The 12,170-nt window shown below is 32.8% G+C and overlaps 1 protein-coding gene across 1 annotated transcript; it reads right to left on the minus strand.

Moving 5' to 3' along the window:
- Nucleotides 1-3,436: 3,436 nt before the first annotated feature.
- On the minus strand, nt 3,437-6,305 carry LOC21385426 (LEAF RUST 10 DISEASE-RESISTANCE LOCUS RECEPTOR-LIKE PROTEIN KINASE-like 2.5). Its single transcript, XM_024169010.1, has 3 exons — nt 5,504-6,305; nt 4,892-4,927; nt 3,437-4,637 (listed from the first exon to the last, which is right to left on the minus strand). Exons 1-3 carry the CDS (start codon nt 6,294-6,296, stop codon nt 3,496-3,498), a joined length of 1,971 nt encoding a protein of 656 aa, XP_024024778.1. The 5' UTR covers nt 6,297-6,305; the 3' UTR covers nt 3,437-3,495.
- Between the last annotated feature and the right edge of the window lie 5,865 nt (nt 6,306-12,170).

Consider the following 12,170-nt stretch of genomic DNA (forward strand, 5'->3'; position numbering starts at 1 on the left):
AAAAAATTTTGAATTATACATCAGATAATTTTTCAAAAAAACAAAAAACATTACATCGGATGAACCACCGTCACCCTATTGTATTTGCCCACTCCATCTTGCAACCCAACGCCGGCTGCGCCCCTTCACGCACAGTGTCCCAGCCACAAACCAAACTCTTGAGCCCGCAACTCAGAGCCAAATAACAAAAAGGAAACAAAATCTTTAAAACCAAACAAAAAAGGAAATGAATGGAACGAAATCAAAGAAGCAAAAACCCACATCAAAAATTGAAAAAAAAAATACGTTAATGGTGAATCAAATAGTGATTATATTCCCATTGACCGGAGAGAGATCTACAAGATGGGATAAGGAGCTAGGTAGAATCGGAGTTGGAGGTGTGGATACGAGCGTGCCAGGCTTGGGTTTGGGAGGATGAACTCGCCATTGTCCATCACGGCCGGTTTGGGGGTATTTGTCGCAGATCTTGGCTGGGTACGGGATGGCCGATGCAGATTAGGGGCGGTGACTGGGTGATATCGGCATGGTGGTCGACAATGGGACAGTGAGGGGTGGGTTCACCGTGGTCGGTGACAATGGAGGCGGTTTGAGGCGAGGTAGCAGTAAGGATGGGCGGCGGTATAATTGAATGAGGCAAGGGTTAAGTTACTTTTAAAGTTTTTTTTTTAGGTTTTTTTTTCAATATTTTTAAAGTATTTTATTTTTCTCAATTTTCTTTATCTGAGGGTATTTTTGATAATTTAGAGGTTAAAATAGAATGTTGACTAAGAAAATGTACGAATTTGTGTATTAAATCAAAACTAAAAGTAAAAATTTAATGGGATGAAAAACTAAAGGTATACTTTTTAAATTAACTTAAAATATAAGGTATGAAAATGTAAATATCTCATTTTTAATTTTAAAAAGTATATATATTTCTTAAACTTTTAATTTTTGGCCACTTTAGTCCATGCGCATTAAAATTGTCAAATGATTTCTGAATAATTCTCAAATATAATCACGTTAACTGAAAGTTTTAAAGAAATAATTACAATAAGTGTAAATTGTTCTAGTTTTTAATGATTTATAATACGAGTGGAGAGAATATTTAATTTTCACGTACTCAGTGGTACTCAAGATTGCTGCTATAGCTGACGGGACTAGAGGACATAAAGTGCACCACCAAATTCCCTTTTTTTGATCAACAAAAAATAAAATTCCATCGATTAGTCATCACAATTGTTTTGTCCAACACGACATGAAATCATTTTAAGTGGCATGGGAGTGATTTAGTAGAAAGGTACCTCAATCACAACTTTTCCAAAGTGAAATCTAGAGACTTACGGCTGATAACCCTATTATAAATGTTCATTTTAATAGAGTTTATGAGTTGTTGACTTAATTGAGTTAATGTGCGCAAAAACTGTTTCTTGGTGAGCTTGGTGGTAGTAGTAAAAAGAGAGCATTAATTGGAAAAATTGGACGCACTCAATTTTGTCTTGAAAAAGAAATCTTGACCAAGATAGAGATTTGTTTGAACAAGTGTTTTTGTGCATTAATCTACTTGTTGAATTTTAATCTCACCCTTATTATATAAATAGCTTAATTTATTCTTGATATTTTTCTCGGAAAATCTACATGGACTTGCCTCTTCTTGACTCTTAATAGTTGTTGTGACGTACAATGTATGATAAATTAAAGTCTGACTGTCCATTTCTTAGCTCCTGCCTCCTTGTAATAGAAATTATTATAGAATTATATGGTGCAAAAATTGACTGTTGACCAATATCTTTGTGTTTATCTCCTATAAATGATTTATTTTTATTTTTATTTTTAAAAAGAAAACTATCATAAGAAAAGTTTATTAGCTAGGGTATCGTTATCTTTATTTATTATTTTTATGAGGGGTCGTTGTCTTGAATTTTGGTGAGGTTTAATGTTTTATTCTTTTATTTATGATTCACAATAAGTTGAATAGTATGTTCTTCGGATCAGTTGCTGTATATGTCATAATCTTATCACAAGTTTTTTCTTCTTGCAGATCTTTTCACAAGTATATTGAATGAGCAACTTGGTTATTCCATAGGAACATTATGAATTTATGATACCGTTAATATGCCTTAATTCCCTCCACATTGAAACACCAAATAGTAAACTAGTTACCAAGTCACATTCGCTTAGCAGGTTCGAATTATATGGTTTTGAACATTTGGATTTGAATTTATATGTGTATTTTCTATAGTTGAAATTGGCTCCAGGATGTCCTAATAAGAGACGTACATTAACTAAGAAGTTGCACAAACTTTCACTCCAAGGATCTGGTTATATTATTTACATATTTTATGGGTCATACATGCTAAAAGGGGCCCTATGCCCCCTTATATTCTATCCTCCCAATCAAATTGTGTCATTTAAATTAGACAACTCAATACTATTGTAACATTTCCATCAGTTTCTTCCATTAACTTTTTCTTTTTTGTTTTTTATCTAACACGTCCTTTTCTTACTCCACGCGTTCTCTCTTTCTCTCTCGCCTTTTCATCTTCCTTTTTCTTTTCTTTTTTTTTTTTTCTTTCTTTGGCAAATGGCAAGGATAGACCTACAGTGAACTCTCAACCCGACTTAACAATTTATGAAGTCGATTATGAGAATTTAGAAGTTTATACTGGTCGGAACTAACTGAAGGAATTTGGTTCCTTCAATTGACAACTTTTTTTACAGTGAATTGAGCACTGGAGCTAAGCAAAAATGGGATGTATTTGCGAAACCAAAACAACGAGCATAGGATCTGTTGCACTATAACTCTGTCTCTCAAAGCTTAGTAAAATCATGATTAATCAAATTGGTTTTTGGGTTTTTTTCTTTTTTTTAATCATGATAAATTTATGTTTTTTTATTAGAATATGTATTATTAAATACTTTATGAATATCATTGAAAATTCCACAATTATGTATGTAATATTATATATAAGTGTTATATATGAGAGAATAATATTATTCTTTCTAATTTCTGCTCGAACCGCTTAGTCATCATATTGTATTCAAAGCCAATTTGTTAAATACATGCAAAGGTTGAGCTAAATATCAAAATGACAGAAGAGAATCTCACGAATAAAAAGCAACGAGAAGCAAGCAGTTTGTAGGCTGATTACTTGAAGTTTTAGTTTTAAGTTTGTAGGTCTTCTAAACCTCAATTTGTAGTTCTGGCGGTATAAAGTGTCCCTATCGTCATTGGAGTTTTAATATAATTTTCAGGTGTCTACGTTCTCATATTCTCTTGTGCGTCCAAATAAAGGTTTGTGGTGTGAATGATACTGGTGAGTAGTACGTGATGAATCATATATAGATTAATGTGTTATCTAATTATTACAAGCTTAAAAAGAGATGCAAAATGCTTTTTAAAAAAAAAAAAAAAAAAAAAAAAAAAAAAAAAAAAAAAAAAAAAAAACAAGAAGAACTGATTAAATCTTTCGATGGGAGATATATAGATCTTCTTTACCCAAAAAGTGCTCTATTCTAGTTGGATACTGCTGACGATGAGAAAGAAGACTTTGTTAGCTGTAATTCTAGCGATGATGCAATTGGCGTAGACATGAAAGACTTTGGTGGGATGTGCAAAGCTTCTAAACTTGCTTCTAACATCTCTATTACTTTGGTCATGGATGGTCTATCTGATGGCATTGTCTGTATGCACCACAAGCCCACTACAATCATCTTTCTCGCAATTTCATTTTCCTCATCCGTTTTAACACCACGCGGTGTAAAATTGCTATCTGCTTCGAGATGTTTATAGATATAATCAGGAAAATACCCTCCGCTCTTCTGAGTACATTCGGTATCCGCTTCTCTAATGCTCTTTATCCCTCCGACCATCTCAAGGATCATCATCCCGTAGCTATAAACATCAGACTTGTGAGAAACTCCTCCAAAGTTTCTACTGCAAACTTCCGGGGCTATGTATCCTATTGTCCCTCTAGCGCCATCCAATGTAGATATGATACTCTCTTTCCTCGGACAGAGCTTAGCAAGCCCAAAATCTGTTATCTTCGGGCAAAGATCTTCATCTAAGAGGATGTTATGTGGTTTTATGTCAAAGTGCAAAATTCGAGTGTTGCAGCCTCGGTGCAAGTACTCGAGCCCTCGAGCTATCCCAATGCCAATCTGAAGCAGTTCATGCCACTCCAAAGACGGAGTAGTTTCCGAGCGATTATCATTGTGAATGAACTTCTCCAATGATCCATTAGGCACGAACTCGTAAACAAGTGCTCTTTTGCTACCTTCTAAACAAAATCCCAAAAGTGTCACAATATTTATGTGAGAAGTTCTGCTGATGCTGGCAACCTCATTAATAAAATCTTCTCCATTCCCTTTCGACGCGTTGAGGACCTTAACAGCCACGAGGCGTTCACCATCAAGAAGCTTTCCTCTGTACACTTCACCATAGCCTCCTTGGCCCAGTTTTTCCTTGAAAGATTTGGTCATTTTCTTGAGATCTGAGAATGCATATCTTTGAACATTGAGATATGCATAACTTCTAATGAATTCTTCAAGGTCCCGATCATTTTTGTCCGTGAGATTTTCCCAAAACGTGATCGACATAAGGGCTAATATCTTATTCTTAAAACAGCAAATCACGAAAGCTGAGAATAATCCAATTCCTGCATTGATGAACACCACTGTTATGACTAGTGAATCATTATTGGTCCAATATTAAAATACAATCAGGTAGTCCCAAAATATTTAATTATGGTCACTAGAATAGTTATATCAATAACAGATCAAACCATGAAATTCTACTTAACCCCAACAAAATTTTATCACCAGCTGTAGAAACTGTCATCTGGCATGGATGCAATAATACGTAGTAAACGAATTATTAGAGTCAAAATCACTTTATAAAGTGTGCCCATACCGAGTACAATCCTCAGAACATGGATCAAACCGCGACCTGCATAAGATAATACCGTTCGTTAAACACAATGCCGAGCATCTAAAGTTTTTTTTTTTCTTTTTTGAAAGAAAAAAAAAATAACAAGTTGAGGAATAGTCTAAAATTTATCCAAATATGCGGGTTGAGTGGTTGGCATGTTTTTCTAATATTCAATATTGATATTTTCGTCAATAAAACATTAATTTTTTAACCGTTTTAATCACCATGCTGATGATCGGAGACTTTCATCCGGTGGCTTCATATAGATTACCGCCAGTAGTCTGATAGAGTTTTTTTTTTACATCACCGCATGTAATTTTGATAACACATATTGTCGACCTTTGACTAATCCCTCAAAAAGAGGTATTGATGAGAGAGTCGTAATTTGAAGGTCAAAAATGAAAGTGTGCCTGTTTAAAGGCATATTTTTGTGCTTTCCCCTAACACTAACGATGGATAGTTATATTCCTTCCAATAATATGTCACCAATCTTACAATAATCTCACCCCTAATTAAAAATAGTAATATCGCTTCCTTAAAAAAAAGAGCATGTTGCTTGTGGCACAAGGAATAAAAAAAAAATAGAAGACATACCGGAACGAGAAGGACACACAGAATCCTCAGCCGATCCAACACGGCAGAAGCAGAGAAATCGGCTGGTGGTAACATTCGACCCGCATTTCCCACCCGATCGCTCGCACGCTCCGCACGCCATCCTAAACCGATGATCATACTCGACATCAAACCCTTCTTTCAAAGCCTCCTTTACCCCTACTAAACCAGTGGTACTCTTCGAAATCGAAACTCTAATCACGTTCCCACACGCCCTCAAACTCCCTCCCAAATTGCTCACCAAAGAATCGTTTGCATAATAAACAGTCTCAACATTCCCGCCATCATCCCCACACGTGAAATTACTATATCCGTGTGAAACGAACTCTTGATGAATTTGCTTTTGGCATTTGTAGATCAAAGTTAGGTTCTCAACCGTTGGAGCGAACCGGAAGAGATTGTGATCCAGAGTGGTGTCGAAATATTTCGGAGAGCAAGGACCATCCCAGAGATCTGATCTCGCCAGTGTCATGGAATCTGTATCGTTTGATTGGCTGACGTCGAGAATGAGGTAGTCTAGGCCGTTGATTTGGATGACCGGGTGGTGATAATTGTCTCCGCAATGAATTTTGAAGTCCCGGAGACCGCAGAATTCGGGCCTGGATTCTCCCCAAAAAGGGTATGGAAGGTTTTTGAAGTCTCCACAGCTAAGCTGCATATTGGTACTGCAAATCGTGAAGTTGTACTGCTCGGAATTATCACCTTCGCAGTGCGAAAATCGGATGGTTAAAAAGATGAAAATTATTATGGCGAGGGGTTTTGGTAACAGCTCCATATCATTTAGTCTGAGATTTGCCGTTGGGGTTTGGCACAAGGATACATATGTATTATATACAATTGGCAGAAGGATACAATAGTAATGCCAAATTAATTACTGAATGATGCTGATTCATATTTTGCCAGAAATCCGGAGACGGCCCAGTGCAATGCTTTGGCAATGAACGCTAAGTTAGATTTTTCATGGAATATAGATAAGAGATAGAGACAGGAAAGAGATGTGGCTTTAAGTCTCGAACAAACTACAAAGACCAATATTAGTCAATGTGACACAGTTAGAGGTCACTATGACTACAAATAAGTTAGACCACGTACTTTTCTGAATAATAAAAGAAGTTGAAGTCTGACCCATGCATGTCCTGAGCAAAAGGAAAGAATGGAAAATAAAAAAATAAATTAAAATAAAAATTCTTGCCCGCGTGTACGTATAGATGTACGTAGTGGACTGAACCGAGGGCGTAGTTGTTAAGATTGTAAAAATATACGCGTAACTAATTGCAATGAATTGGGTATAGGAACTAATTAGTTCGTCAATATAACATGAATATCGAATCTAGATATGCATGTGGGTAGTGTCAATGCAGTCAAAAATTGTGCTCAAGTAGTATGAAGAAATGTAGACAAATGAGCTCTCTCATCCTCTACTAATTAATTACGAAAGATACTAAACAATCCAAGTGATCATCTAACCAAAAAAGAAAAAAAGTAATAAGAACATGTAAAAAGGAAACACATAAGATCGATCTTCCAATATGTAACATATTTCTGCAAACTAGTCCAATATTTAGGTTTAAATGTTATGGAGATTATCTCTAAGTTTTTCATTGTGCTTAATAATCTTGACAGGATTAGAATTTTTATAGACATATAGGAAATTTACTTTGTTGAAATATTTTGTTTATGTTCGAGAGGGATTAATGAATATATTAAGAAAACTCACAATAATAAGGAATGGATATAATTAATTTAGTTAGGAAATTCATATGGGATTAGTTATGGTGAATCCAAACCCCCTAGTAGCTAAATTTTTATTGGCAATTTATTATGTAATATATTTACTTTGAATTGTCTTATTTTTTGATGGGTTATTCTTCAGTATTAACAATTTCAATTTTGGTATAAAAATCTTCAGTATTAAAAATCTTATTGACATTTTAACATAAGGTGACTTTTCTTATTTTATAGTTGTGGCAGACTAAAGTACTTCCGAAGAGTTAATAATGTATATAACAACATTAGGATTAAGGTTGATACTAAATAACTTACTGAGTATGTTTTAAAACATTAATATACGTATAGTGTTTTGAAATATGACATAGCTACTCGAGCATAAAAACTCGTCTTCATCCGCACCCTAAAACCTTTGGAGGAAAATGATGTGATCCTTAAATTTCACTCACTGTCTTGCACAAGTAGATGAGTCCAATTGTTCATATTTTTAAGGCCCATAATTAATATTTAATTGATGTGGAAAACGACAGCAGCTTGACCTCCACTAATACGTAACGCGGTGTGTATGAAAGTTGATGGATTTTATTGGTAGTTAAAAGAGAGAAATTAGACCTTTAGGGAGTAGACCAAATCAAACATTGGACTGATAATCTGGATAGAATGATACGACTCAAAATTCATATAAAGTTAGCGGGTTTAGGTTTATTATAAATAGATTTGGGTTAAAATTAGGTCAAACCCGCAAAACACAATTAAATAGTGTGTCATTTTCATGTTGGCCCGTCAACCTGTAATTGACCCATCGTAATACGTTCATTAAACATGTCATATTTAGATAAGACGAATACACAATACAATTACAACTCGTTTGTTACCTATGTTGAGAAACAAGTTGGAAAACAGGTTGAGACTTAAGTTGACACGAACTTATTATTACTCATTTTATAAACGAGTTATTAGAAACAGGTTGACATGACACTATTATGACATATTTAATAAACGAGTTAGCCGTATCGTATCTTGTCAACCCGTCAATATACAAATCGTGTTTGAAATTTGTATTTCAACACAAATAATAAATTGGTCGTGTTCATATCAGATCTTACCGTGTTAACTAAAGAGGTCAACACGATACAAACACAAGACGGCAACACGAATTGTCACCCCTAATCAAATAGAGGAGAAGACGCTTTTACACATTATTTTATTTTACATACTACTAAAAAAATAAATAACAAAGATGTATAAAAAGTGGGGACAAGGTTTTAGGGCCAGTTTAGTAGTACTGTAGATTATGAAAAAATTACTTTTAGCTGTGTTGAAAGAAAAAGCAGATGTTACAAAAAGCAGTTGAATATTTGGTAAACTGTAATTATATAAGTGTTGCTGATTCCAAAAGCAGTGTAATGACGTTTGCTAAATTATGAGGTTGAATTGTTGTAGGTAGTTAAGATGACCGTAATTAATAATATTAAATTAATATATAAAGTAATTAATAATGGATAAATTATCATTAATGAGTACATTAGTAATTAAACTATATATAATAAATTAATATGCTAAATAATTAGAAATGGTAATTAATAATTAATTATAAGTAATTACTATGTTAGTAATGCACTAATATTTATTAGATTATACGTAATTAATTAGTGTATTAAGAAAAATAATTAGTATATACATAATTTATTAATGTTGGTAATTATTCTTTTTATAATGATTAATTCTAATTATTAATTATTAATTATTATTGATTAATATATTACATATTAATTATTAATTGAGTAATTACTATTTATTTTTTATGTACTAACTATTTACTAATTAATAGATTATAATTAACATAATATATGATTGATATATTAATTATTTATTATTTATTTAATAACCTATTATTACTTGTTTATTGATAATATGTTATATAATTAATTTTTAACAATTAATCTTTAACTAAATAAATAATTACTATATTAATTATTATTTTATTAACAAAATTAAAAACTTAATAGTAATAAATTAATATTTAATTAATAATAGTAATTAATTATTAATTATTTAATATAATTTTGTTGATAATCATTAATTGTACTCTGCTAATTCCCGCATAATTTAAAAAGCCAAAGTTGTCTTTAGGCTACTTCTGATTTTGGCTGCAGATTCTTCAAAAATTCTTTACAAATCATTTCTTATGATTTTTATCAAACACCATTATCAGCTTATGATTATGAGAGACGTGATTTTTAGCTTCAAGAAGCACTACCAAACACACCCTAATCTTTTTGAGTCTTGCTTTTGCCTTTACTTATTTTCCTACTCACTCATCAACCTTATTTCAAGAGTTTTTCAAATTGATATCTTTGTTTCATACTTCTTTCTTATCAATTTATTGATTAATATTGTTTGAGATTCAGAATAGCTATTTTGTTGGATAAGTCTTTTGTTTAAAAAACCTTACTAGATAAACTTGAATATGATTGAATCAAACAGAAAAACAGTTAGAAATGTTGTAATGAATGAATATTATAAGAGGGGCAATTAGCCATATTAGTCCCTGAAAATACCCTTAAAAAATACTATAAAAATAGGGGGGAAAAAACAGAATCAAAAATGGATTTTTTTTTAATGAAACAAAAAGAAATTGAATTATACATCAGATAATTTTTCAAAAAAACAAAAAACATTACATCAGATGACCAAGTACCAACCATCACCCCATTGTATTTGCCCACTGAATCTTGCAACCTAACGCCGGCTGCGCACCTTCACGCACAGTGTCACAGCCACAAACCAAACTTGTGAGCCCGCAACTCAGAGCCAAAGAACAAAAAGGAAACAAAATCTTTAAAACCAAACAAAAAAGAAAATGAATTGAACGAAATCAAAGAAGCAAAAACCCACATCAAAACTTGAAAAAAAAAACGTAAATGGTAAATCAAATAGTGATTATATTCCCATTGACCGGAGAGAGATCTACAAGGAGCGTGCCTGGCTTGGGTTTGGGAGGATGGACTCGCCATCGTCCATCCGGCCGGTTTGGGGGTATTTCTCGCAGATCTTGGCTGGGTACGGGATGGCCGATGCAGATTAGGGGCGGTGACTGTGTGAGATCGGCATGGTGGTTGACAATGGGAGCAGTGAGGGGTGGGTTCGCCGTGGTCGGTGACAATGGAGGCGGGTTGAGGCAAGGTAGCAGTAAGGGTGGGCGACGGTATAATTGGTTGAGGTCAGGGTTAAGTTTACTGTTAAAGTTTATTTTTTTAGGTTTTTTTTCAATATTTTTAAAGTATTTTATTTTTCTCAATTTTCTTTATCTGAGGGTACTTTTGATAATTTAGAGGTCAAAATTCAATGTTGACTAAGAAAATGTATTAATTTGTATATGAGATGAAAAATTAAATGTATATTTTTTAAATTAACTTAAAATATATGGTTTGAAAATGTAAATAACTCATTTTTAATTTTTTTAAAAAATTATTTCTTAAATATTTAATTTTTGACCACTTTGATCCATGCACATACAAATTGCCAAACGATTTCTGAAAAATTCTCAAAGATAATCACGTTCTAGACACATAGAGTAACTGAAAGTTTTAAAGAAATAATTACAATAAGTGTAAATTGTTCTAGTTTTTAATGATTTATAATACCAGTGGAGAGAATATTTAGTTAATATAACTATTTTTGTGAAAGTTTCAGTAAAATTTGCAGTAATTTTCATCTCGATGTGATGATTTATATGAAATTTCTAAAATCCATCATTAATTTTAGTGTGTAGAGATTAAAGTGGTCAAAAAGTTAAAAATTCATGGAGTAATTATACATTAAAGTTAAAAATTTAGAGATTAAAATGACATAATGCACATAATTCAGAGATTAACGGCTAATAACCCTATTATAAATGTTCATTTTAATGGAGATTATGAGCTGTTGACTTAAGAGTTAATGTGCGCAAATACTGTTTCTTGGTGAGCTTGGTGGTAGTAGTGAAAAGAGAGCATTAATTGGAAAAATTGGACGCACTCACAATTTTTTTCTTCTTGCAGAACTTCGCATGAGTATATTGAATGAGCATCTAGCTATTCCATAGGATGGTGATCCAACATTTTGAATTTATGATACCGTTAATATGCATTAATTCCCTCCACATTGAAACTTAAAATAGTAAATTAGCTACCGAGTCACATTTGCTAAGCGGGTTCGAATTATATAGTTTTGAACATTTGAATTTAAATCTATACGTGCATTTTCTATAATTGAAATTGGCGTTTGAAAGTGTAAGATCTGAACCGAGAACAGTGACAAAGCTAGAAATTTTTGTCAATGGGGCTAATAACTAAACAAAAAATTTAATTAAAATAAATATTTATTAATTTATTACAAATGAGGTGTTAACATTAATTTCAGTGGGTGCTTATTAATACTAATATAATATCTAATTATATATATAAATGAAATTTAAAAGAAAAAAAATTTTGAGTGGGGTCTTAAGCTCCCCACTGGCTAAGCTTTGGCTTCATGCTTGATTGGGAATAAAACATCACATTAAAGAATAAAAATTCGAACTGGTATTTTTAGTTAGTGTGAGAATTATGAGTGAACCAGAAATAGAGTCAATTTAAAATATTGTAGCAAATAGGTTAAACCTAATGAGACCTTAAAAGGGGGGTTAAGTTCTCCAAAACCCATGATTTTGGGTTCCCAACCAGATTTCAAGTTCAAACTTTTAACAACCAAACAATGGTTCAAACACTCCGTGATGGTTCAAAACCTCCACAACCCTTCAAACGAACCACTCACAATATTATTATGTGACATTACATATATATATATATATATACACACTCAGTGGACTTTGAAGCCCTGTTCATTTCTCTGATTCGAGTTTAGAATTCGAGTTTTGCTACAGTAAAAAGCTCTCACA

This window comes from Morus notabilis, unplaced genomic scaffold (assembly GCF_000414095.1).
Source record: "Morus notabilis unplaced genomic scaffold, ASM41409v2 Scaffold1693, whole genome shotgun sequence".
Classification (NCBI taxonomy): Eukaryota; Viridiplantae; Streptophyta; class Magnoliopsida; order Rosales; family Moraceae; genus Morus; species Morus notabilis.

Coding starts and splice junctions, on each gene's coding strand:
- LOC21385426 (XM_024169010.1), bottom strand. CDS start 6,296: ATGGAGCTGTTACCAAAACCCCTCGCCATAATAATTTTCATCTTTTTA. Junction 4,928..5,503: donor TGTGTGTCCTTCTCGTTCCG/GTATGTCTTCTA, acceptor TATCTTATGCAG/GTCGCGGTTTGATCCATGTT. Junction 4,638..4,891: donor TGTTCTGAGGATTGTACTCG/GTATGGGCACAC, acceptor TCATCAATGCAG/GAATTGGATTATTCTCAGCT.